General features: G+C 33.6%; 4 protein-coding genes across 7 annotated transcripts; all 4 read left to right on the forward strand.

The window, feature by feature from the left end:
* The first annotated feature begins 612 nt into the window (after positions 1 to 612).
* On the forward strand, positions 613 to 2,842 carry LOC121217831 (pre-mRNA-splicing factor 18). Of its 2 annotated transcripts, XM_041094243.1 has the most exons (3): positions 654 to 1,157; positions 2,501 to 2,588; positions 2,674 to 2,842. In XM_041094243.1, the coding sequence occupies exons 1-3, from the start codon at positions 1,053 to 1,055 to the stop codon at positions 2,754 to 2,756; spliced, it is 276 nt and encodes a 91-aa protein (XP_040950177.1). In that variant the 5' UTR covers positions 654 to 1,052; the 3' UTR covers positions 2,757 to 2,842. The 2 variants fall into 2 exon arrangements, with proteins under 2 accessions (XP_040950178.1, XP_040950177.1); XM_041094244.1 differs by having other exon boundaries at positions 613 to 1,157; positions 2,501 to 2,842.
* Positions 2,843 to 3,919: 1,077 nt separating this feature from the next.
* Positions 3,920 to 5,505, forward strand: LOC107913105 (J protein JJJ2). Of its 2 annotated transcripts, none has more exons than XM_041094245.1 (2): positions 3,920 to 5,217; positions 5,280 to 5,505. In XM_041094245.1, exon 1 carries the CDS (start codon positions 4,173 to 4,175, stop codon positions 5,205 to 5,207), a length of 1,035 nt encoding a protein of 344 aa, XP_040950179.1. In that variant the 5' UTR covers positions 3,920 to 4,172; the 3' UTR covers positions 5,208 to 5,217; positions 5,280 to 5,505. The 2 variants fall into 2 exon arrangements, with proteins under 2 accessions (XP_040950179.1, XP_016697048.1); XM_016841559.2 differs by having other exon boundaries at positions 5,301 to 5,505.
* A 2,386-nt stretch (positions 5,506 to 7,891) lies between these two features.
* LOC107913104 (DNA (cytosine-5)-methyltransferase 3B) lies at positions 7,892 to 11,079 on the forward strand. 2 transcript variants are annotated; one of them, XM_016841556.2, is made up of 8 exons: positions 7,892 to 8,110; positions 8,630 to 8,803; positions 8,929 to 9,020; positions 9,159 to 9,201; positions 9,324 to 9,380; positions 9,507 to 9,561; positions 10,287 to 10,681; positions 10,762 to 11,079. In XM_016841556.2, the coding sequence occupies exons 1-8, from the start codon at positions 8,081 to 8,083 to the stop codon at positions 10,876 to 10,878; spliced, it is 963 nt and encodes a 320-aa protein (XP_016697045.1). In that variant the 5' UTR covers positions 7,892 to 8,080; the 3' UTR covers positions 10,879 to 11,079. The 2 variants fall into 2 exon arrangements, with proteins under 2 accessions (XP_016697045.1, XP_016697046.1); XM_016841557.2 differs by having other exon boundaries at positions 7,905 to 8,110; positions 10,305 to 10,681.
* A 12,218-nt stretch (positions 11,080 to 23,297) lies between these two features.
* LOC107957820 (transcription factor bHLH30) lies at positions 23,298 to 24,319 on the forward strand. The gene is made up of 2 exons (XM_016893401.2): positions 23,298 to 23,643; positions 23,730 to 24,319. The coding sequence occupies exons 1-2, from the start codon at positions 23,440 to 23,442 to the stop codon at positions 24,216 to 24,218; spliced, it is 693 nt and encodes a 230-aa protein (XP_016748890.2). The 5' UTR covers positions 23,298 to 23,439; the 3' UTR covers positions 24,219 to 24,319.
* The last annotated feature ends 957 nt before the right edge of the window (positions 24,320 to 25,276 follow it).

Consider the following 25,276-nt stretch of genomic DNA (forward strand, 5'->3'; position numbering starts at 1 on the left):
TTAATTTTGCAATTTATGTTTTAAACTCAATCATTATGGAAACGATAACTCTAGTATGTACTACTATGTTATTTGTTAGCGATTGTGTGCACTTGCACACATAAGAAAATTCGCGAAAATTGTATTTATGCTTATTAAAAAAAACCTTTTGTAAATATTCGTGTAAAAGTGGTTTCACCTATTTTTTATTGGTTTTTTTCATGTCTGACTTATTATTTATGTTCGGAGTTTGTAATTGTCTCTCTCAACAATATTATCTCCGCACTCAACACTCAATGGTACATTGAGTTTCATATTTTTTCCTCTTAAAAATAGAGATAAATGCATTTCAGGGTGCGTAAATCATATCCTCATGTACTCTCAACAATTCCAATATTAATTGAGCATTGACATTTTTTAATAGATAATAAAAAGTTTAAAATTAACTTATATAAATATTTATACATTTTTCAATTTAAAATTTATAAAAATTAGGTCAAACTATGCTATAAGTTCATGTACATTTCAAAAATATAGAATTTAGGGTCCGTTTGATTGACGGAAATGATTTTTCAAAAATCATTTCTAACTTTTTCGGTGTTTATTTGGCGGAAAAGATTTTCCATTTGGAAAATCAACTCCAAACACGGGTAAAATGCCTTGCAATTTAGGGAAAATGTCTTCCCTTTCAATTTCGTTCCCCTTTCAATTTCGTAAGACATTTTACAGGCTTTCCTCTCTATCGATTTTTCCCGTCCCTCATTCTTCATTCCTTCATTTCTGTTAGAAAACTTCATTCTCATCTTTTTCCAGTAATCCCCCACTCTCCTCATTCATTCCTTCATTCCTCTCTGTTGATTATCGCTGTGGTTTTCTGTGGGCTCGAACTCGTATTGGAACATGGAAGCTTTGTAAGAAATTGGGTGATCCAGCATCAGCCTCAGTCGAAAATGAATCGGATATGGATAAGGATTTGAAAGAATGAAGGCGAATTTCGATGAGCTGTGTGATGAAGATAATATTCTGGTGTTTTTCAAGAGGTGTTGAATGAGTGGAAACATGAGTTGGATGAGATGGGTGAGGCTGAAAAGAGAACGGCAAAAGGGAAGTCCATGGTAGCCACGTTTAAGCAGTGTGCTCGTTACTTGAATCCATTGTTCAAGTTCTGTAGGAAGAAGGTAAACATATTTTCGTTGATTTGAATTATTGCATCTTCCTTCTTTTTCTCTATATGTTAGCAAGTTAAATGGAGTATAGGTTTTCTACCTAAAGGAATTGAAATTTTACTTGAAATACTAATGAAATCAGTAAGAATTAAGTTGTTAGACTAGCTGTTTGTTAGATCAAAACTAGAGGTATAGGACTTGTATTTGCTAGTTGAGAAGACTGCAATGTTGAGAGATGTTCTGTGACTTCTGTTCCCTTGCTCTGGGGGCCTAGAGATGGGCGAAGCTATAGAAATTAATGAGTTGAATTATTACTCTACTGCTATTCACATATATTCATGGTATCTTCGAGTTGGAATTCTAGTGATCAAAGTGTTATTGGTGTCTGAATGTCTGTTGCTTTCTCATCGCTTGTTTTGAGATTTATTCCCTTTGAACGCTCAAACAGTTGCTTGGTTAGGGGATAGAAATCATGATGATCCGTAATTTTTAATATTTTCTTAGCAAGTGTTCCCTACTAAGTGGCCACATCTACTGGTGTGATGTCAAATGATCAAAGGCTTCCTGTTTCCCCAAGCTAATGGGAGCATAGGTTCTCTTACAGGTATGTGTAGGCTAATGGAGGCTAAATTAGGAAGAATATTAATATGGTCAATAATTTCAAATAGCATTAAAGTGTAATGGTCAATGAAGTCTTCATGAAGAATTATTCAGGTGATTGTGTTATATAGCCAATCATTGGTAAACCTGGAGTTCAGATGGATAGGAGATTCATCTTTATAACAAGGTTTTGTCAGCCTCGTTGCATGGCTAAGTTGTTTACTACCTGCTTTCTGGTTATATTTATGGTCAACCATGTTCTGCAGCATTTATCTTGGTGGTCTGCTCCCTAAGTCCCTGTTTTTGGTAAATAGAGTCACTGAACCTATAGTTTCTCTAACACAATTAAACAGGTTTAAGCTCCAAAAGTGCATACTGCTTCAGTATGATTCCATTCACGAGCATGACTCTCATCCTTTGCTGGATGTTATGAAGTTAAGTCACTTTCAATTATGAATTGATCCCCATGCTTTGAACTTGCATTATTGCCCCATACTAATTGTGTGAAATTGGTTTCTACAAAACATTACAGTTCCTTACGGTTTTAGCAGTGTTTAATGGTTGGGAAGTTGCTTTTTTTTTCCCAGCACCTTTTGATTCCTTTTTTTTTCAATCTATGAGAAGATTAAACAAAGAGCGAACCAGTTATTTGTTGAAATTTTCTATAGGTATCCACTATGTTTGTTTGCGGCATTGTGCACAGAATTTAGATTTCACAAGACCCAGTATTTAATTGTCATGTTTTTGAATGGCAGGTGCTTCCTGACGATATCCGTCAAGCATTGTTGGTGGTGGTCGAATGCTGCATGAAGAGGGACTACCTGGCTGCCATGGACCATTATAATATGGAAAATAATGAGGATGTCAATGGATGACACTTCTTTGTTTACTTTCAGGATGCAGATGATTGGCATGTAAGGTGTTGAAAATATGGAAAATAATGAGGGTGTCAATGGATGCACTTTGTTTACCTTCAGTTTTGTACTTGCGTTGCGTTTTTATTATTTGTAATATGCTTGTAATATCTAGAGTACACTAGAGGTGTTCTTGGGAATGATAGTAATACATAATCTGAAATATATAATTTTTAGTACTCATTGTGATTTCGAAGTAATTTATAATTATTTAATACTTGTTTTTTAACACAATTACAAATAATTTATTTGATATTAATTTTTTTTAATTTAACGATTAATATTGTAGCTTAATAATTGAGTATTATTATAAATAAATCATTGCAATATATGTAAAAACAATTTAAAATATAAAAAATTATTAATATATGTAAAAACAAATTTCTGGAAAATATTTTCAGGAAATCTATCAAACAGCAGAAAATATTTTACACAATTCAATCAAATACCAGAAAATATTTTTCAATAAATCATTTTACAGAAAAGTAAAATATTTTCCAGAAATCATTTTACGAAAAACATTTTACTGGCAATCAAACGGACCCTTAGTTTCTATACTTTCGTGTCTAAAAATTGTAGTCATTCTATTATTAAAATTTCAAAATTTAGATCAAATTATTAATTTTGTTAAATTTTCGTTAAATTTAATTTTACTACAATATTTAATTTTAAACTACATGGATACTAAGTAAGTATTATTTTTATTTAAAAATGTCATACCAATAAATTTAACGATTTTTTTAACAATGTTAAGAGATAGATCTAAATTTTGAAATCTAAAAAGTAAAAAAAATCTTAAAATAAAAATATAAAAACTAAATTCCATAATTTTAAAAAAGTATGAACTCATGACATTTTTTAATCTAAATTTTATTAATTACCACGTTTTAAATAAAAAATTGTAAATTAAAAATTCATATTTTTGAATAAGGGATTCACATAAAAGGGATGTTTAAAAAAAAAAAGATCTAACTTTATTTTATTGACCAAAGAGGTAACATTTTTAACTTTCTAATTTATATCCAGCGAGTAAAAAAGGAAAAAGAAATCCAAATAACCCTGAAACATTTATTTTTCTTTTCTAAAATGGAAAAATGATTTTATTTTGGGTGATATGGTAAAATGATTTTCTAAAAAATAATAATGTTTTCATTTTATCGTATTTGTAAGAGCTAAAATCTTTGTCTTAAATTAACAAAAGAATCCGTTTCACTTCGCCAAAATCACAAAAACGGAAAGTTAAATCTTAAAAGACAGAACAAGCAGAATTGTATTATCGTCAGAAAATCCATGATTCATGACCAAAACACCAAAAACACCCTTCTTTTCAATCTCATAATATAAAATAATTGTTTATAATATAAAGAAAAATCTAGGATTAATTTCGTCCATCTAGCCTTCAATTTTCCTACATAAACAAAAATTTAAATTTCGTATTTTACCCTACAAAATCGAAGATCCAATCGTTTTCTCGCCCTCCAAACAGACCCCCTTACCCTCCCCCTTTTGGAAAATGGAGGAAAACGGTAACAGAGCCGAAGCCGTTCGTCTTCTAGGAATTGCCGAGAAGCTTCTCCAGAATCGTGATTTCAACGGTTCAAGAGACTTCGCAATCTTAGCCCAAGAGACCGAACCGCTGTTGGACGGGTCGGATCAGATCCTAGCCGTCGCCGACGTTATCCTCGCAGGCGAGAAGAGAATAAACAACCACCAAGATTGGTACTCCATCTTGCAAATCGACGGCCGATCAGAAGACAACGATCTCATAAAGAAACAGTATCGTCGCCTAGCTCTCCTCCTTCACCCAGACAAAAACAAGTCCCCGTTCGCCGATCACGCGTTCCAGCTTGTGGCCGATGCGTGGGCTGTTTTATCTAACAGCTCGAAGAAATCTCTTTACGACAAAGAATTGAGCTTGTTTACGAGGATTGATTTAAGCAGCGGCGGCGGGGACCGTTCGAATCAAGCTGGGAAATTACCCGTAACGAGAAAAGGACAAAGCCGGACGCCGAATCCAAAGACCCCAAATGAGAACCAAAGGTCGAGAATGGCGACATTTTGGACAGCTTGTCCGTACTGTTATAGATTGTTTGAGTACCCTAGGGCTTACGAAAGTTGTTGTTTAAGGTGCCAGAATTGTGAGAAAGCTTTTCATGCGGTCGATATTCCGACATTGCCGCCGTTGGTTCCGGGAAAAGAAGCTTATTATTGTTGCTGGGCGTTTTTTCCGTTAGGGTTTGTGTCTAGAAGTCCGGAAAGTGAAGGAAAAGCCTCAACCGGCTTTCCCAATTGGATGCAACCTACGTTTCCAGCAGTGCCGCCGCATGAGAGTGAAAGAAATGGAGGCATTGAGCAAGCTACTCCGCCTGCCCCGATGCCGGCACCAGTGTCAGCGGCAGCACCAGCACCAACGCCGCCTTCATTTATTCCTTCGACCACCGCAACGAAGGTGGTAGAAAATATGAATAACGTGGCAGTGGTTTCAGGTCGGAATGTGTCGAATTCGGGCTCAAGGAAAAGAGGGAGGCCGAGGAAGAATCCTCTGTGAGGTTTGATCGGTAATGAAATTCGGTACTTTTTTGTAGCTTTTTGGTTTAGAATGAACCTGACCGTAATGCAGGAACTTTGGAGGTGGTAACAGAGGGTACCAGAGGATTTCGATGAACCGAGAAAGAAGAATAAGGCCGAGGCTGAAACACTGCAACGGTTGGGGGTTAAATTTGTAGGTATTGTTGTAGTTGTTAATTATTTTGTTTGTAGATTGTTTTCTATGTACTGACTAGCACATAGGCTATCATTGTAACATTATGATATATTCAGCAATGTGAAGTCAGCAAGTTCTTTCACCATTGATTTTGAGCGGTTTTACTTCTCGTCATCTGATCAAATCGGTGCATTTTTCCTTGGACTAAAGTTTTAGTGATGCTGATACAAATTTCTTCTTGCAATTGAGAAATATGACAAGTTTTGTTATTGTTGGATTGGTGCATCTTCGTTTTAGCCAATCCAATTGCATTTTTCTTTATGTTTTGGCCTTTGTTAGTTATCTGAGCACTTCGTAGTGCCTTGGCCTAGCAATGCGAGATTGATCCCAAGCCAGTCTTTTTGTTCGTTCAATCAGGTATGTTTGCCTCACTTGGTGATCATGCATTTTTGAACTTGAGCTAAACCTCTGAATTTTATAGAAGCATATGGCTTCTTGGCCGAATGGATGCCGATGGTTGAGCTAGAAATATTTCTCTAATAAGACAAAATTAGGTGAGAAATTAAGCAAGGAGTTAGGAAAAGATACATGAGACTTAACTACATTTGCAATAGCTTTTTAATCTTCTATTACATTGTTATTACCCTGAAAAATGTGATTCAAAATAAGTAGAGCATATGATGATCAATAATTATCGACTGGCTGAGGATTTTAGAGACAGTCACAAGTCCTTCAGTTGGCTGTGCACTAGAGTTGGTCTTGGGACACAAATGTTCATACATTGAAATGCCTTGCATGCAAAACTGGAAGGCTCAATGGGCCGAAGTGCTGAGTTTGTAAGTTGGTGTGAACCATGACACAAAAGGGAAGTGAGACTAGTCAATTCGTCTTTCCGGAAACAGTTATCTTTCTCAGGATGACACGGAGAGGAGGACGAAAGATTCTAGAAGAGGGGTACAAGTTATCGCTGCTTTCTCCAACACAACAGCAGGCATATATGTGTGATATATAAATGTAGGTTTCCTACAGCTCAGTTAACTTCGAATTTTGATATGTGGTTCCATCATTGGCTCATACTCTCTTAAGCAAATTGGATACTTTCTCTTAAGCGAATTTTGATATTGTTTTTATAAAAAAATAATTGCATTTGAAAGTTATGGTTTAAAATCTATACTAATTTTCAAACTTCAAAATGTTTTATTTATCTCTTTTAAGGTATGAATGTGATGTCAATTAGATACTTATGTCTGCTATAGTATGGGTGTTAAATGTCGATTCAATATATTTAAGACAATTTAGATTTCATTTTTTTTATTTAAAAACAGCGCTTAACGCATCAAGGTATATGGCATTCATAATTTGATTTTGATTGTTGTTATTTAAATCTGTTTTATGTCATATTTAAATTGACATTTAATACCTAAATTAGTATAAAAAGATTTAATTAAAACAATATTAATATATTGAGAACTTAATTGAACTTTTAAAATTTAAGATAGATTCATAATTTGGGCAATAATTTTAAAAACGTCATAAATTATTAAACTTGGAGAGTTTTGTAATTTTTACTCCTTGAATTTAGAGTCAACTAAACGGTACCATTTTTTTCCTGTTGAATCATATGTAGCGTGGCAAGGAATTTGTCAGTTGACATTAATTTTAAATTCGATTTTTATTTTTAAATTAGAGTGATTGGTTGAATTAAAAATTGATTGGGTATTAATTTAAAATAAAGAATCAAATTATTTGACTTATAAATTGGATTGAACAATCGAATCCACTCAACTAATGATTAAATTAATTTTTTTAATTTTAATTTTTAATAATTTATTCAATCGAATAAAAAAACAGCTTAATTTAAAAATGATGACTGACCTGTCTAGTTTCAAAAACATCCTCTTTACCTATAGGCTTTTGAGAATAGAGATACCCTTGACACTATTTTTGTTCCACTCAGCCTAACCCAAGTAAAAATATGACCTATTCGGCTTTTGATTACTTGTAAAAAGTATATTTTGGTACAGAGTTTATTAAATGAAAATAATAGCAAGTAGCTATATAATAGATATATATATTAAGATTATTGTATAAATTTTTGTTATTTGCTTATGAAATTAATTTTAAACACACGATGCTTCAAATTTCAATTATGCAACAGTAATAATATGAATTTAAAACAATAAAAAGTTATTAATCGTTGTATTTAATTATACTACTATTATTTAGTAATACAGAGTTGAATGAAGAACAAAAAGGAAAATACAAAATTAAGTGAATGATACTTGTGGGAAATAATAATAACTCTGTAAATTACAATTTGGAAATAACTTAGTTTCTTAATGAAAGGTCTCTTACTCTGAAAAGTAAAGTCTCATCATCATTATCATCACGCATAAACTAAAAACAAGATAAACCAAACATCATTAAATACAAAATCAAGCTCTGTCCGAAACTATTTTTGCAACCAATTTTTTTTTTTAAAAAGAGTTGTCTGAAAGTGAAAATTTTAAAAGAAAAAAATAATTAGAGGTTTAATGGGGTATTTAAAAAAGGCGATTATGGAATTACTGTAGGGTCATCAAGTCACTGTATTGGGTTTTTATTTTTCGAGAACTTTCTTTGGTTTCTCCATTAAAAATTGTTCATCTTCTCCTTTTTTGTTTTCTTTTTTCTTTTTTTACGCTTTTCATTTGCATCGAATCCATTTGTCTTTCATCATGCACCTATTTTCCATCTTAGCTAAGACGGTAAGTTCTTATACATTTGGTCTTTCTTTTTCCTCATTTGGATTTTGGTTAAGTGGGAAGTGTAGGAAAAAAGTAGCTGAAAGTTTTGGGTTTTGCTTGGTTGATTTTCTTTTTGTTTCACATTTTCCTACTGACCAAACAAAGGGTAAAGATAGAATGTTATTTTCCAGTATCTATGAGGATTTGCATATACAATTTACTTAATTATTAGGGTTTATGACATTCATCGGTAACCCCTTTTTTATTTTTTGAAGTGACGCTTTCTTTAAGGATCAGCATTTCAGTGAACTCTGTTGGACTTGAATTTGAGATGTGTAAACTATTTGAGTATTTGGAAAGACAGCAACATGCACTGAAGTTTCTACTCTTTATTTATTGTTTTTAATAAAATCCCATTAGATGATCTGTTAAAATATACTATACTATTGGATTTGGGATATCTATTTTAAGGCTGATGTTTCTTTTTGATCCTGGTGTGTTCATGTATATGTCTTCAAACATACTGGCTTTTGAAACTAGATTGTGTCTGAGTCACAAAAAAGACTACCTACAGAAGATAAAAGTGGTGCTGGTATCAGAATTCATGATAACAATGGAGGAGAGGAATCCGCGGCCGTGCGATTTGAAGGGGAAGTGTCACTGGGAGATTTAATATGGCTCAAACTCCTTGGGAAAACATGGTGGCCTGCAGTGGTATGCCTATTGCTGTGGTTGTTTGATCTTGCAACTAGTTCTTTTTTCCGGCCTTCTAAAGATTAATTAGCATTTGGAGCAGAATTATGTAGTTCTGTGGATTTTATTTGTCGATATTGTTTCAGGTTGTTGATGAGAGAAGTGTTAGTAAGAGCAGTAAACCTGGAAAAAAATCAAAGGGGGAGGTGCTTGTGCGTCTATACGGGAGCCATGAGTAGTTAGTTCTCTATTTCCTTACTTGGAGATTGTAATTCTTTGAGGAAAGAAAGATTGAAAAAGCTGTTTGATATTTGTTCAATTTTGACAATTAAAAAAAATGTAAGGATTTAAACCTGTCAATTTGTCCCCTCTGCAGCTCATATGCAGATCCTATGAAATATCGTTCCGAGTTTAAAACGGTAAGTACCCATCTTGTACTTCCGTCTTTTGTTGATTCAAGCGTTTATGTTAATTAAATTGAATAGTTATTGTAATCAACTTATTTAATGATTATCTTCACATGATGTTTCTACATTGACAGATTCTAGAGCAGAATAACGGTAGTTATTACGACATTCTTGAAAAAGGTTTGGAGCAGGTAATAGATTTCTTCTTGTCTCTTTGATGTTGTTTTTTCTCAACAATCTGAAGCCTGTCATACTTAGCAAATTGTTCCTCATGTTCGTAATATATGGTTCTCACATCATTTTGGATATGGCTGCAGTTTCGCTCTCGCCTGAAATCTAGTAAACCAAAGGGGCAAGGATCTAAGGCTACAGGTTTGGCTTCTTTAGATTGCTTATCTCTTTTCCTAATCAGATTATTGTGTACTGTGCTGCGGTTCTATGATATGTTAGTATAGCTTTATTGCAATAAATACCTTGACTGTCAATATATGATGTATAATATTCGAAGTGATACTGTGGCTTGGTTATCCTGAGAGAATGCTATAGAAGCAAAGAACCAAGCATTAGAGACATTGCTTTTACTTTTTTCACCAAAACAGAAATCAGCTTCACTTTCCAGTTTTGATATAATCAGCTTTCACAAATTACCTCGGTATGATAGTGTCGCAAATGAAACCTGCTGTGGACTTCAATAAGTACCGTTGCTGCAGTTCCATGGAACTTGGCTATTGGTTTTTCACATGGTCATTAACAACTGTTTAGGAACTTCGGACTTCAGAGAACCGATATCTTTCTCTTTGGTTTCCCAAATATTTAAATAAAGAAAAGTTGATAACTTCCTAATATGCCTTCTTGTTTACGATAAAATCTTCACAAAGTCATCACTCTCTAGACTTTAGACTCATGAGTAAATCAGCATGTTATGACGATATGCTCACTGAGTTGTGTTTCTCAGATGTTTCATAATATTCAAAGGATTGCCATATTCGAAACGGATTTCGATGTTCACATCTCATGTTTATTGAATTAACATTTTGGATTAAACTTGCTGGAAGTTTACATTCTTTAGCTCCAAGTATACATTTGATATTATGAAGATTTATATTGTGGATTAGCAAACACAAGAGCTGAAGAGAAAGAGACCGCAAAAAAGAAAAATCCCCAGCGAAAAGGATCGAATGTCGAGGAGAAAGCTAGTAAGAAACTCAAGCGAAAGAGCCCTAGTACCGATAAACAGGGTAAGAAAAAAGCCGATGAGCAAGAGGGGCCCCTAAAGAAACAAAAGAAAAATAACCAAACTGTGGAGCCAAATAGTCGAAGTGCCAAGGCAAAGCCTAAAAGTTCAACTTCCAAGGAACAGAAAAAGAGCAAAGCTTCGAAGCAAGGCAAGGAACAGAAAAAGCCGAAGCGAAATAAGCCGAACTCCATTGACACAAAGAGCAGAACATCCAAAGAGAAAAAGCTGTTAGAGGAGACTGATGACCAAAGTTCTGTGAGTATTCAGTTGGTTTTCCCCAAAAAATTTCCCTACAAGTTTTTACTTTGTTCTTAATACTAAATTGTATCTCTCAGGAAGGATCTTCACCCGGAGAATCTCCCAAGTCCGGTGCTCGACGAACTAGAGTGATGCAAGGTTTGGGTTTGATCGCACCTCCCGGTTCACCATTCCATAAGAATGGACTCATATAAGCCAAGTTTGTCATAAGTTTTGCCAAAACTTGCTCCATGGCATGATATTATTCCAGTCAATTTGTGATGTGACTTAAATGAAATTAGCTACAAAATTAAGTTCATCCATGAACAAAGACAGATTTGCAATAGTAGCAGCTAATCCACACTTTCCTAAAATCTTTTGTAGCAATTGTTGCGAAGTAGCTGAAAGTTATTCAACTGTGCTCTCAAATCTCATTGAAAGTTTTTTACTCTGGGATAAAATAGGGTTGGGCATTGGCATTGCTTGTATTGATAATTACAGAAAAGGGTTGGGGGGCAGCTTTAAAGGAACATCCGTAAGAGAGAACAGTGGTTGAAGATGTTCCCTTTGCCTTAAAAAGGACCTTCCAAAATGGTGTCTGAAAGAAACCAAATGTCCCATCTCTTTACCGTCATATCGTTTCCATTGCTTTCCTTAACTTTGTAACATCATCAGCTTTTGGTCTGGTTTTTCACAATAAGAGAGGGGAGAGAGTAAGTTTTGTGTTCCAAGTACGAATTGCAAAGTGTCGTTTTCGGAAGTTGGTCCCTCACACACACAGCCTTGCGTTTTAGGCAGTGGAATATGGGAAGGACGTCATCAGAGCTGTGTCTCCCTGCCTGCTGTCACTCAGATCTTCTCTTGTTTTTACCTTCTAGGTTAAGTTACTTTCATTAATAACTTGAATTCTAAATTTCTTAAACCTATCGAATGTTACAATTTATTTTTATTTCGAATTTATCTTCTGGTGTTAAATTATTTGTCCGCTTCAATAAGTCTGATTTGTCATGAGCTAACTTTGGAGTTAATGATTTTTGTCCACACAATTTAAATTTTGAGCATTGATACCCTCACGGTTGATTTGGTTTTTTGTTTTTTCGTAGTGTCTATTACTGCTGTTTTCTTACTTATAATTTATAATTTTATTTCAACATAATTTTAAAAATTAATTTAACATTTTTTATAAAACTCTAAAACACTTTAATCCTAGATTTTAAGGTAGTGTTTGAAAAATCACTTAGTAATTGGATTTGAGTGTAATTGCTTGTAATTACACAAGGATGACATGTTTGGATAACCATTGTAATTGATAAATCTCACCGAATTAGTGTTCCAAATTTTAGGAGGGATTGTGAGAATCGGAGTAATTACGTAGTAAGTTACACCCATATTCAAATTTAAATAATTACTTTTATACAATTATAAAATAAGCATGAATATGTATGAGTATTTGGGATGATTATGACAAAAAATATCTTGTATTATAAATCCTGAAAAATTATATTGTAAAAATAATTTGTGTATTTTATAAAGTTATAACAAAAAAATTATATTATTTAAATCATAATTTTTTAGTTAGCCAAAAAGTTTTATTATAAAAAACAATTATATGTTATAAAAATGTTATTTATAAAAAGTTATGGCCAAAGTATGAGTTTTTATTTGTGTTCATGCAATATATTATAAAAATAATATACCTATTTATAAAAAAATGTTATAGTTTTTTTATTATAACTTATGAAAAATAACTTTATAAAGTTATCTCAAAAAATTATATTATAAATTTTATATTACTTTTTACTTAATTTACGTATTATGAAAAAGGATAATTTTTTTCTCTAAATTAAGTTTATATAATGTTTTATGATTAAAGCACTATTTGGAATGTGAACTCAAATACTATAAGGCTGATGTTAATCATGCATAGAAAAGATATTTTTTTGCACCATATCGTGGGATATAATGCCATTTGAGAGAATAGTGCCAGACACAAGTACCATAGACAAGTCACAAACTTTTTAATTTGAGATATTTAAGGCCTCAAAATGTGATTAAGAAGACATTTATTGTTTTTAAAAGATATTTCTCATATCAACAATATAGCCCTAGTATAACATAAAAAAACAATGTTGGATATAGTAGTATGTTGCATATTTCATAACTTCAATAATAGGTGGAATTGATATGATCCATACTTCGAATAGTACATGAAAGAGATGATGATGAACTCGGTTAAGGACCAAGAGATGATAATAAGGAGCATATGTTAAATATTAAAAAGGGTATAACCCAATATATATGAATTGGAGTAATTACATAAAATTGCTTGTGTTGTTTATTTTTCTTGCTATTTTTTAGTAATTGTATTATCAACTACTTTTTTACATTAACATAATATATATAACAACCCAATTTTATTTGTTGTTGCTTGTTTAAAAATTATGTAAGTGTGTAACTACAATTTGTACTACCAATATGACATAAAGAATTACAATGTAATTACACTCTATTAACCAAACACATCTAAAAAATTAGAATTATATGTAATTACAAAAGAATATACTTACAACGCTAGTAATTACACTTTCATTAAATTATTTTGTGTTTTTCAAATATACCTTTAATCTTAAACTGATATTTTAAATCCTAACCCTGCATTTAAAAGAAAACTAGCTAAACGAGGCTCTAGGATGTCAACTTCCAATAACAATGAGGACGACGGGGCTTCTCCGACGGATGGTCGTAATATCAAAAAATTTCGACCTAAATAAAAAAAGAGAATAGCACCGAAATTCATAGTAGATCTAGATTCGGTACTGACACAAATTGTATCTTAGAAGGATTTGTTCCTGGGGAATTATGTCGAACCTATGGAAGGAACTGGGGGAGACGGTAAAGAAAATTTTGATTTTGAAGAAGGAGATTTCACTAGGACCCTAGTGAACAGAATACCCGCGATCGATTTTTCCGACCGGGTATAAGAATACTTGTTAAAGGGCATGGAAACCATTGTTGTGGTTAAACTTTTAAGGTGGAGCATTGGATACATTACTCTTTAGAATAGGGTTTCAAGTCTATGGTGACCTTCTAAGTCGTTTCAATTTATGGATGTAGAGAATGGCTATTTTTTTTTGTCCAATTTCAAAGTAAAGAGAATTATGAGAAAGTGCTTACTCAAGGTCCTTGGATTGTCTTTAGTCAATACCTCATGGTTTAACCGTGGTCACGAGATTTTAATCCACTCCAACATTTCCCAATGGTCGTTGTGACTTGGATTCGGCTACCAGGTCTACCTGGTTATCTGTACAACAAAAAAATTCTGGAGGAGATAGGGGGAATGATAGACAGGGTAGTGAAGCTTAATTTTAAAACTGATAAGAGGTTGAGGGGACAGTTTTCCTGATTGGCAATATTCTTTAATCTAGATAAGCCTCTAATTTCACAAATATTGGTTAACGGCAAACCTCAAAGAGTTAAGTACGAGTCCTTACCGCCATCTATTTTTCATGCAGGCGTTATAGCCATGTTAAGTATTTGTGCTATTTTTTGACCGATTATAAAGGGAACGCTAGATAAACTGAGGGATTAATGAAGGTTGAACTTACGGTTGAAGGTTCGGTGAATGAGGCAACGAAGTTTAGCACTTAGATGATCGTGGAGAGACGATCACACTGGAACCTTAGAGATTCGCGTAAATCGACGGCCAAAATTTTGGGTGGTGATAAAAATGGCTCCATATTTAGGGTGTTAGTTTTGGCAGATAACCAATTTGGGGAAAAAAAGATACCATGGCTAATTTTTCGGTGTTCAATTTTAAGAAGGGGGATTTTATTAAGTTAATTAAACATGCTGAAATTGGGAAAGGGGATAAGGTTGTTGGGCTAGTCATTGAAGAAAGCGGTTTCGTTAAGGCAGGCCATAGATGCGTTTTTGGACTTGAGAGCAGTCCAAAAATGTGGATGTTGACTATTTAAGAGTTGAATCGAACGGGTAGCTAAAGTTAATAGAGCCTTAGCTATTGTTAGAGTTGTTAAGGTTGGGAAAAATGATGCTTTTATTAGGCTAGTTTTAGAAGCTTATGGCTAAGTCGATGGCAACCTCAAATTGGTCAATGGCTGGTCAAACACAATTGGTAAGTCTCCTTCAATTCACGAATTTTATTTGGTTAATGAAAATGTTGGCTTTTTACAAAATATAGTTGATTGCATGGAAAATATCAAGAAAGGGTCCAATTTCACTAGAGGCTTTCAATTAAATGCTAGTTCGCATTTTAATTCTACCTTTGAGGGTCCGGTTGAAACGAGGGTAATTTTAAATTTGAACTTGTTAGATCCTGGGAAACACTCGAAATTTTTTTTAAAGAAAATCTTGGACCAAATATCGTTAGTCCTTTAAAGGCCGAAGACTCAGTTAATTCTACTTTCGGTTTATCATCTTTAAAAGTGCGTGGTTCAATAGGTAAAGGTACTTCGGTTCGAAAAGGTAGGGTCCTAAATAAAATTATAAGGAACAGTGGAAAGCGGTTTAAGACTGCTAAAAATACCATAGTTTCGTTTTCAGATTTGATAATTTTTATGGTAAAACTCATTAATACTCTGATTGAAACTGGTATAATAAGCCAATGACGGTCCTAGTAAGCAAGAAATAGGGTGTTGAGACTGACTCAAGTCAGTAGAGGTTGGTTAATTCATTTGGGGTTCGTCGAAAGGGAAAAGGAATATGGCGCTTGTTAGTTGAGAGACTATTTGTCAACCACGATCCTGTGGTGGTCTTGGTTTTAGGCTTTTGAAAGATCATAATATGTTATTTTTGATGAAGCTTGGATTTAATATTGTGTCCAACTCTAACACTTTGTGGGTTCGGGTCCTAAAGTCGAAGTATGGGGTTCCAAATAGATTGTCAGTGTCCTTGAACTGGGGGCGATGCTTTTTTCTTTGGAGAAGTCTTTCTAAAGTCTGGCAACTGGTAAAGGAAAATCTTTTATGGTCAATTGGGAATGGTGATTTAATCAATTGCTAGCAAGATCCTTGGATTCTGAATTATGGTCCTTTGATTAATCATATCCGGGCACACCCAAATATGGAAATAGAGTGCATATTTTGTGAAATGGTTACGGAGGAAGACTCTTGAAACCTTGATCTATTTTGTTTATGGGTGTCGAAAGATGTGATTAGGCATATAATGAGTATTCTTTTGCCCCATCCAGAAGTAGGTTATGATAGAATCATTTGGGCTGGGTCTTCAAACGAATCATTTTTTTTGTAAAAAGTACTTATTAGAAAATTTGAGAGGGGTCATGGAATTCGAAAGATGCAATTTGGCAATTATCGTTGAAGTTTAAAGGTTCTCAGAGGGTTAAATATTTCATTTGTCTCACTCTCAAATAACGTTTACTTACTAATTCAAAGCGTTTAAAGAAAAGGGTTGGGTCGGATGGTTCTTGTGGTTTATATGGATGGGCCTCTAAATATACCTTACATGCCATTCGCGATTGTCTTGCAGTTAAAGACATATGGTCTCGAATAATACTAGTAGATAAGTTTAATACTTTTTTATATGAGGGGTTTCATGAGTCGCTAGCTGCCAATTTACAAAATAAACTTAGAATGCAATTGAAAGGGGTGGATTGACAATGCTTCTTTAGTATGTGATCGACTCTGGACGTACTAACGTTTAGAGTACGAAAACTACAGCTAAAAGATATGGAATCGAGGTGGTGTCCTCAAGTATACGAATAAGGTTGTAATATAGTTATAACGGAGTAGGTGAGTACTCTGAGGGTCGTACCCAATGGAGATGAATAATAATAAATTAATTTTAACCTAAACGCAAATAAATCTAATTAATACTTTAAACAAATTATATTACGATAAAACATAAAAGAATAAATTTTGGATTTTGATAAATAAAGAAGACTTCAGAAAACTAATTTATAAACTTAATCAATTCTAAACATGGGTGTAACGACCCGATAGTTAGGGGTGTCAGATAGTGCATTCCCGGGACTTTATTCCCGTAAATCGAACTCGTAAATATTTTAATAAATATATGCAAAACTAGTTATGTAGTTAATTAGGTTCCGTTTAAGCGAATTTGCTTGAATTAAGAACTATTAGAGTATAAGGACTAAATTGCATATAGGATAAAGGTTGAATTATAGATTAAAAATTAATTAAAGGGGCTAAAGAAGCAATTATGTCTTGTTCCATTAAGTGGATGGCATTAATGATGATTATATATATTAACTTATTATATATTATATGTTATATTATATAATAAGAAATATATATGTATATATATTATAATTATAATAAAATAAAGTATAATAAAAGAAAGAGAACATGCAAAAGTAAGAAAGAAAAAGAAAGAAAGGGAGAAAGGAAGAACCACGCACGGCCATAAAGGTTTTTAGGTTTTAAACTTTAATTGGTTAGTCAATTTAGTCCATTTTCTTGTAATTTTTATATTTTTGGAATTTTGATGTTAAGTACTACCCGACTCATGTTGAAATTTTAGCAATTATTAAGATTTTAAATGTTGTTAATGTTGAATAGTTTTAGTATTAGGAATTAAATTGATAGATTTTTAAGCTAGAAATGGAAAATGATTAAATTGTAGAACAAATTGTAAATTTTGTGTATTAGGAATTAAATTGTAAAAAAATAAAATTTAGGGGTTTATTTCAAAGTGAAATTAGTGTAAAAATATAGAATTAAATGTGAAGAATAAAAATTAGTATTGGTTTAAGGATTAAATTGGAATATAAGCAATTATTGAGTGAAAATTGAAATATTCAATGTGAAATTGATTTGTGTTGTATTGATCTATTTTAATTGTTTTAATTCTGTAGCTAACGTTATACTGAAATCCTCGACTAAAAAGGAGAAGGATAAAATTGACATTGAATAGCTTGGAATCCATGGTTTGTGTTTCTATAATCCGAACTAAATTGTAAATTATTGCATTTTGATTTCTTGCATATGGTAAGCATTGGAGGTGAGAACTATTGTATTTTACAATTGAAATGGATTGACTTGGTATGTGATGAATTTATTGAAATGATATTGATTAAATTGAATAGGTATATATGTGATAATGTGCTTATATGAAATTTGATATTGGATATATATATTGAAAGCGAAATGGAACCCTATTAACTGTATCGGGTTGAGTCAGATATAGATGGTATGCCATAGGATAGGAAGAGTTCGGGGATTTCTTCGACTTCGAGTCGATGAGGCATTGGGTGCCAATTTGCTTCGGTTTAATCAATAAGACACTAGGTGTCAATTTATATAATGCTGGGCACAATTGTTACTTCGGATTATTCTGATGAGGTACTAGGTGCGAACTGGTGTGTTGATTGGATCCGTGTATCTGTCCGAGTTTGAATTGTGTTAATAGAGGTAAATAAATAATAAAATTTTATAATTGATATTGAAATGACATGAAATGTGAAATATGTTGTGAACAAATGGAGTATATGAGTTATGTACTCATGAATTAAATATGAAATGGATAATGCCATTATTTAAATGAAATGTGGATTGATATGTGAAAAGCTAATTATATAGCCAGTGATGTGTATTGAGATATTTGTTAAACAAAACAAATATGGTAGCATGTGAAAATTGAATATGGTATGAAATGATACGGTAATAGGCATGAAATTGAAATAATGGTATATGACAAATATAAGCTTAGACAATAGTATGTTCATATAATTCAAATTATGCATTTTTGTATCATTATATCTTTAATTGTTCGGATTATAGAAATATCACTAAGTTTTACTCAGTGTACGGTTTTGGTTTTTCAATGCGCAGGTTAGGTACTTCTATTTTGATCGCCGATTCAGCATTCAGCATCCCGGTCTCAAATGTGGTGATGTTTATCTTTTTGTGTTGACATGTACCTAGGATGTCTAATTGATAGTTATTTTGTAGATGAATTGTAAATAAAGTTATAAGTGCAATGTTGATTTGAGTATATAAATGTATGTTTGTGTTTGAAGTCATAATTTGGCATGTTGTTTGAACCAATGCTTGATTATGTGTATGTGAATATAAGTTGACGTTTTAGGTATATATGAGCTAGGCCAAATTGATGGGTTTTGGCATGTTTAAAATTTTGATTTGAATGATGCATTGATGATATATTTTGATGATATAAATGCAGTACAATTGAGGGTACATTGATTAGGCACCTAGGATGATTGTTTTAACATGTTTTGCGTGTGTTTGATCGTGTTTTGAATAGATTAAACGAATGGTTTTTGAGTTGCTTAATGTCCAAGCAAGTAGGAAATGGTAAACTTGTGGTTTAAAGCACATTTTAGGTCCACACGGCTAGACATACAAGCGTGTGACTTGACCGTGTGAGACACACGACTAGCACACGGACGTGCGAGGCCATTTTGAGGGTTACACGGCTTGGCACACGGGCGTGTGGCTTGGCCGTGAGACCCAAGTCAATGAGTTACACGGGCACGGACATGGGCTGGGACACGGGCGTGTGTCCCTACTTCAAATGCATTTTAGGCCCCCAATGGCTTGAATTAGGGACTCTATGCATGTTTAAGGATGAATTATATTGTGATTATTGTAATGTTTCGAAACCAATAAATTAGATTACGTTTATTTGGTAATGCTCTGAAACCCTATTCCAGCAACGGATACGGGTTAGGGGTGTTACAATAGGTGATTAGCTCACTTCGTTGGTCATAACTAATTTCTATTTCGGGTTTATACTCAATCAACTAGTCATTACCCTAGTAACATCTCTCGATCTTCCACTAAACTAATAAGTAGGCAATAACTACTTATCTCTCAACCTTCCAGTCCAAACTAATTTGGGGATAAGGTGTTCATGGATAGGTCATACCAATTTTGGGTTAATTCCCACTTAAATGTCTTCCTAGGATCGTCAAGCCTAGGGTTTAAATTATTCCTCTACCAAATACCTGATCTACTAAGAAAACCCTATATAATAATCAATTAATCACACCTCTACTCACTGATCCCCCATAAGAGGATTAGTTCTTTATGGATCTCATGAACACAATAAAATTGATGATAAATATAAACATAAATAACAAATTAATAGAAAGGTTTAAGAGATTCCTGAATTGTATTGATTGAAGCACAGAATCCAGAATAGTTTGATCATGTTTACTACTCACGTTCTCTGAATAACATAAATAGAAAAGAACTGAAATAATCCTAAAGCCTAAAAGAAGGGAAAAACTTAAAACTAAATTTACAAAGAAAGACTTAGAATATAAAAGTTGCCCCCAAACAAGTGTTTTAATAGCTTATTTATAGAGTTAGGGTTGTCGTCGTCCTCAACCCTAGGTCAACTGACATTCTTGTGTTTAATTTCCATTGCGCAGATGAAAACACTACAGTCATAAGTGTTCCCCGTATAAGGCTGGCGTCATGACACCCTAGTACTTGTGTCGCGACATAGAAGGCAATATGCATGCTTCAGGGGTGTGTCGCAACATCTCTTGGCTGTGTCGCGACACCAAATGCAGTATGGTAATTCTTGCATTCTGATCCCTATGTTGAGACATTGAACTTCTCGTGTTGCAACACAACGACCAGCCTTGAGTTCCTACGCCTTTGAGCGGTCTCCTACACACTTAGTACATTAACTCACCTTCAGGCCTCATTCAGCCCTTAAGGTCAATAAAAGACTCAAAATACACTTTTTATTGAATTTATACTGAACTAAGAAAACGTAACTAAAGCATAATGAAAATGCTTGTATTCAAACTCCTTAAGTATGAAAACTAGTTTAATGTGTTGCATCGTATTACGATAGATCAGTATGGTTGCCTGGCGTATTTGGAAAAATCGTAACATATTTGTCTTTCAGGGAATAACGTGGAGTGTCGAGGAGTTGGTTAAAGTTTCATACAGTTGGGTTAAATAATATACCTTATACCATAAGGCAAATGTCCCTAAAGGGCAAGTGTCAAACTCAGCCCCACCTTTATCTGAGAATTGGATTCAATTGAGCACTGATAATGGCATAGTAGAAGAGGATTTCGGGGTTGCCATGATTGGGGGGTTTTATGAGACAGATACGGGAGTTGGATCCTTGGCTATAATCGGTTTATTGGAATCTATTCTATCTTAGATGCGAAATTACGGGACATTTGGAATGGTCTGATGATTGCATTAGATATAGGATTCGACAATTTGATAATTTTTTCAGACAGTCAAGAGGCGGCACAAGCTTTATAGAGTAAGTCTTCAAATGGTTCGAATTTCGCTTTAGTCAGAAGAATCCGACTATTATTGGCTAGGATGGTGCATTGGTCAATTCATCATGTTTTTAGAGAACTCAACAAAGATGCTGATAGGCTAGTGAAAATGATGGTTGGTTATAATGGTGGCCTTCAAATTTTTGAAACGCCTCCAAGGGGACTTGAATAAATATCTAAATAGTTCTTTGTAATATTTTTTCTTAAAAAAAAGCCACATTTGTTTGTGAATTCTTTCTCCGAAATCACACACAATTGCTTTCGCATTACCCTTAAATTATTATTTCAGTAATAAAATTATTCTTTACTTAAATATAATTATAAAAATGTATAAGCATGAATATTAATATCATTAATTATTGTTAGCTTTAACTTATAAAGCTTTTTATACAACTAACATTTAAAATAAAATTTTTCTTAAGTAATTTCATGAAAATATTATTAAAAATCTCATTGTAGATTTTAAGATTTTAAAATAGTAAAAAAAGACTTTAATAAAGTCAATTCAAAATAATTTCAATATGTTCCAACTTGTAAGCATTTTTCAAGGGTTAAATATGGTTACCTTACCTAAAGTGCCAATAGAGGTCGGTAGAGAACCATTTCCGGAAGTGTAAAGTGTAAAGTATATATTCTTCAGGTATCAATGCTGAACACAAAAAATATATACATATATATATACTTCTTTATGGTATCAATATTCTTTTGTTTCTAACGATTATTTTTGTAAAAAAAATATTATACTTTTCGATATTTCACCATGCAGCGTAGTAATTAAACACGATTTCTACATTCCAACAGTTATATTTAATCTTTAATGACGATGAACAGCTAAAAATTTATTCATTGGCACTCCAAAAAGCATGAAATTAATATTCAATCATCACAAAAAAAAAATTTTCTTACCTTCTCTCTCTTGTACATATTTTTGTGAAAGATTTATGTAAGCTTTATTCATTCTTACTGAAAGCTTGCGGTTTGTAAACACCTACCAGTTTTTTGTTTATACAAATTTACCATTTTGTAAGTTTGGTTCAATTAATCTTTACCGTTGAAAAAAAATAAAGATAATGGTTTTTATGTTATAGTGAACTGAAAACTTGTTAGCAATTGAGGTGAAGGTAATGGAGATCGATAGTCAAATCATTATAAATTATTGGTGTTAATTTTTTTAATTCGAAATAAATAAAATTTTTAATTATCTATTCACATTCTTTCGTTTTTCTTTTTCGAAAAAGGGAATAAACTTTTATTTAACAATTACTTTAAGGTTGAATACATAATTATCCCTTAGCATCATCTAAAAGTAGATTTCAACAAGAAGATGGATTAGAGCAAACACAGAACAAGTGATCTAAGCAATCAAGAGATCTTTTTTCAATTGAATAAGTTGAGAATTTTGAATCGGTTGTTACCTACTGTCGGTAGGAATCATGTGGTATAACGAGTGCCAAGGAAAGCATGAACCATGAGACATAAGTTGGGTCTGGAAACATACCGATTGAAACCAGACGAAATACAGTGTTCAAGATGTTAGAAAACGAAACAAATATCATTTTACAAACGTTGTCGGGACTGGTCATTGACACAGTCATTAGATGGTGATCTCACTTCTCTATAGTCTTCAAGATCTAGTGGGGGTCCACCCAACACTCTCACATGCAATTTTTTATACCTCCCCCCTCCCCCCTCCCCCCTTCTCTCCTGTCTTCATTTTAAATTTCTTTGGTCAAATAATAAACTAAACCCCTCAAAAAAAAAATGGTCCCATTTTTTGAGGTATAATATATTTACAAAGCTAAATTATTGTATGCAAAGTTTTAAAAAAAATGCAAACACAAACCATGACTGACACCGTGACATCAGGCATACATGGACTCAAGGCATTGAAAAAAAAAACAGAAGCAGGCTTTGAATCATCATAACAATGACTATATTATCGTGTTGAAGTGACCAATATATATACATATGCAGGCGATAGCAGCCCAGGGACGACGTCGATAAATATGTAAAAAGAGAAAAGAAAAGAGAAACAAAGGGGAATGCGTGTGAAAATGAAGCAATGAAACAAATAGTGATGTATATAGAAATATAGTCCCACCGAATCACCATTTTCATGATTAGGTCCTGCCCTGCTCCGACAAAAGCTGTCGGCGCCAACTACCGCCCGCCGTGACTTTTTTTTTTTACCATTCAAATCGTTTCATTCAAAAGCTTAATTAAAATTTACTATTTAATTTGAGTTTTGACCATTATTCTGTTTTTTACTTGCATGTTCTTTTATTATTATTTTCACTCTAACCAAGTCCCACCTCGGATAACGATTATTCACTTTTACTTAAGTCATTATCAACAATATCGATAAAAAAGATAAAAAAGAAAGACCAAGTGCCTGTCTACTTCTTTTACTTTCACTTGTTCTAGTTTGTAAACTAGAGTTGTCTTCTCCCCTCATTCTATTTTCTTTTTCCTTCTTCTTTTACGCTATATTATCGCAAGGGAAAAGATGTTTCCTGTGAAAAGTTTCAGTGGGGTTGAGAATAACAACAGCCCGGTCATGTTAATGGAGGGTGAAGATTCCTTTAAGGATTTATCAGAGAGAAAATCAATGGAAGCCTGTAAGAGTCACAAGGAAGCTGAAAGGAGGCGCAGGCAACGTATCAATGCCCATTTCTCCACTCTCCGTTCTGTCCTCCCCAACACCACTAAGGTTCTTTTAACAAAACAAAAAACAAACAATGCTACTGTTAGTGTTACGATTGATGTTGTTTTAATGTCTTTGTTTTTTTGGAACAGACGGATAAGGCGTCGTTACTGGCGGAGGTTGTTCATCACGTGAGGGAGCTAAAGAGGCAAGTGGAAGACGTAGGGCGGCGCGACCGCGACGGTTGTTGTAGTAACAGCCGACCGGAGCTTGACACGTCGTGGCCGTTTCCTGGGGAATGTGACGAGGCGACGTTGAGCTTTTGTGACGAAGGAGGGAAGTTGTTAAAAGCGACGATTTGCTGCGAGGATAGGCCGGGTTTGAACCACGATTTGAGCCGGGTGATCAGGTTGGTCCAGGCTAAGGTGGTTCGAGCTGAGATGACGACGGTTGGTGGGCGGACCAAGAGCGTCGTGGTGATGCAATGGAGCGGCGATGAGGAGCAAGTTGGACCGTTGAAACGGGCTTTGAAGGATGTGGTGGAGAACCGGGTTTCTAGGTTGGCCCAAGGGACGGGAAGTAAACGGGCTCGGGTTTTTGGGTCGAATAGTGAAACTGGACATGGGTTTTTGGTAGGTTGAGGAAGTGTTTGATTTTGTTGATGTGATAATGCCATAATGGTAAATTAGAAAATAACTTGAATATTATAAGGTTAAATTAAATGTGTATATATATTATATTATACTCTCAATTGGTTAATTTTGAGGAATTTGGGATGCTTTATTATTATAGTATATATAAGAGAGGTTTCTTCAAGTTTTCCTTATTTATCTTTTCCCTACTATTTATATTTATAACAAATAAGGCATGCTTGTCTACTTATTTGGTGCTTTCTTTTTCTTTTTGTTTGTCAACTCTTTTAACTCCATATGTTATTTTTTAAATTAATGTCAATTTAAATTTTTACCACTTCTCCAGTGATTCAATTGATTATTTTCGTGTGTTATTAAGTTTTAATTTAAGCACGATGATTAAGTGTTAGCAAACATAACTAATTTGAGCAACAATGGGTTCTGATGGCAATACTGAAGGGTGTTATATGTTAGGCAATATATAAATTATTTTTTTAAATAAAAAAGACATTTATTAAAGAGAAAAATAAGATAAGAAATCAATTATAAAACAAGAAAAGCACCTAAATTCAAATCATGATGCTTATCCAGTACATCCAAACCTAGTTCCACTCATCAATATCCACATTAGCCAATTTCTTAGCTCTGGCAATATCCACAATATAGGACAAGAAATACATTCCGTGTAGTTTACTTTCCATAAAGTTATCTTTGCGAAAACATATAATCTTATTGGCATCTCTACGAAATGATAATGGATGGAGGTCAGAGGCAATAATAACACAATCTTTAAGAATTAATTTTGAATCCAAGACATCCAAATGACCAAGATAAAACGCTTGCCAAAAATGTTGATTATCGGTTTCCAAAGTAACACCATCCAAATGCAACGATTGAAACCAAGAAAGAACCTTATGCACAGCTAAAATTTCAGCCATAAAAGAATCAAAATTACTCTTCATGAAGGTCGCAATACATCTCACAGAACCACTTGTTTCATTGCGCACAATAGCAGCCCATCCCATATCGCCACTCTAGCGCTGTCAATATTACATTTAAGCATCTCA

The sequence above is a fragment of the Gossypium hirsutum genome, chromosome D05, assembly GCF_007990345.1.
Source record: "Gossypium hirsutum isolate 1008001.06 chromosome D05, Gossypium_hirsutum_v2.1, whole genome shotgun sequence".
NCBI lineage: Eukaryota > Viridiplantae > Streptophyta > Magnoliopsida > Malvales > Malvaceae > Gossypium > Gossypium hirsutum.

Bases quoted from the DNA above. Each gene is read 5' to 3' on its own strand.
- LOC121217831 (XM_041094243.1), top strand. From the start codon at position 1,053: ATGGGTGAGGCTGAAAAGAGAACGGCAAAAGGGAAGTCCATGGTAGCC. The intron at 1,158-2,500 runs GTAAACATATTT...TTTGAATGGCAG, and splicing joins TCAAGTTCTGTAGGAAGAAG to GTGCTTCCTGACGATATCCG. The intron at 2,589-2,673 runs ATATGGAAAATA...AAGGTGTTGAAA, and splicing joins GGCTGCCATGGACCATTATA to ATATGGAAAATAATGAGGGT.
- LOC107913105 (XM_041094245.1), top strand. From the start codon at position 4,173: ATGGAGGAAAACGGTAACAGAGCCGAAGCCGTTCGTCTTCTAGGAATT.
- LOC107913104 (XM_016841556.2), top strand. From the start codon at position 8,081: ATGCACCTATTTTCCATCTTAGCTAAGACG. The intron at 8,804-8,928 runs GTATGCCTATTG...ATATTGTTTCAG, and splicing joins AAACATGGTGGCCTGCAGTG to GTTGTTGATGAGAGAAGTGT. The intron at 9,562-10,286 runs GTTTGGCTTCTT...GATATTATGAAG, and splicing joins GCAAGGATCTAAGGCTACAG to ATTTATATTGTGGATTAGCA.
- LOC107957820 (XM_016893401.2), top strand. From the start codon at position 23,440: ATGTTTCCTGTGAAAAGTTTCAGTGGGGTTGAGAATAACAACAGCCCG. The intron at 23,644-23,729 runs GTTCTTTTAACA...TTTTTGGAACAG, and splicing joins TCCTCCCCAACACCACTAAG to ACGGATAAGGCGTCGTTACT.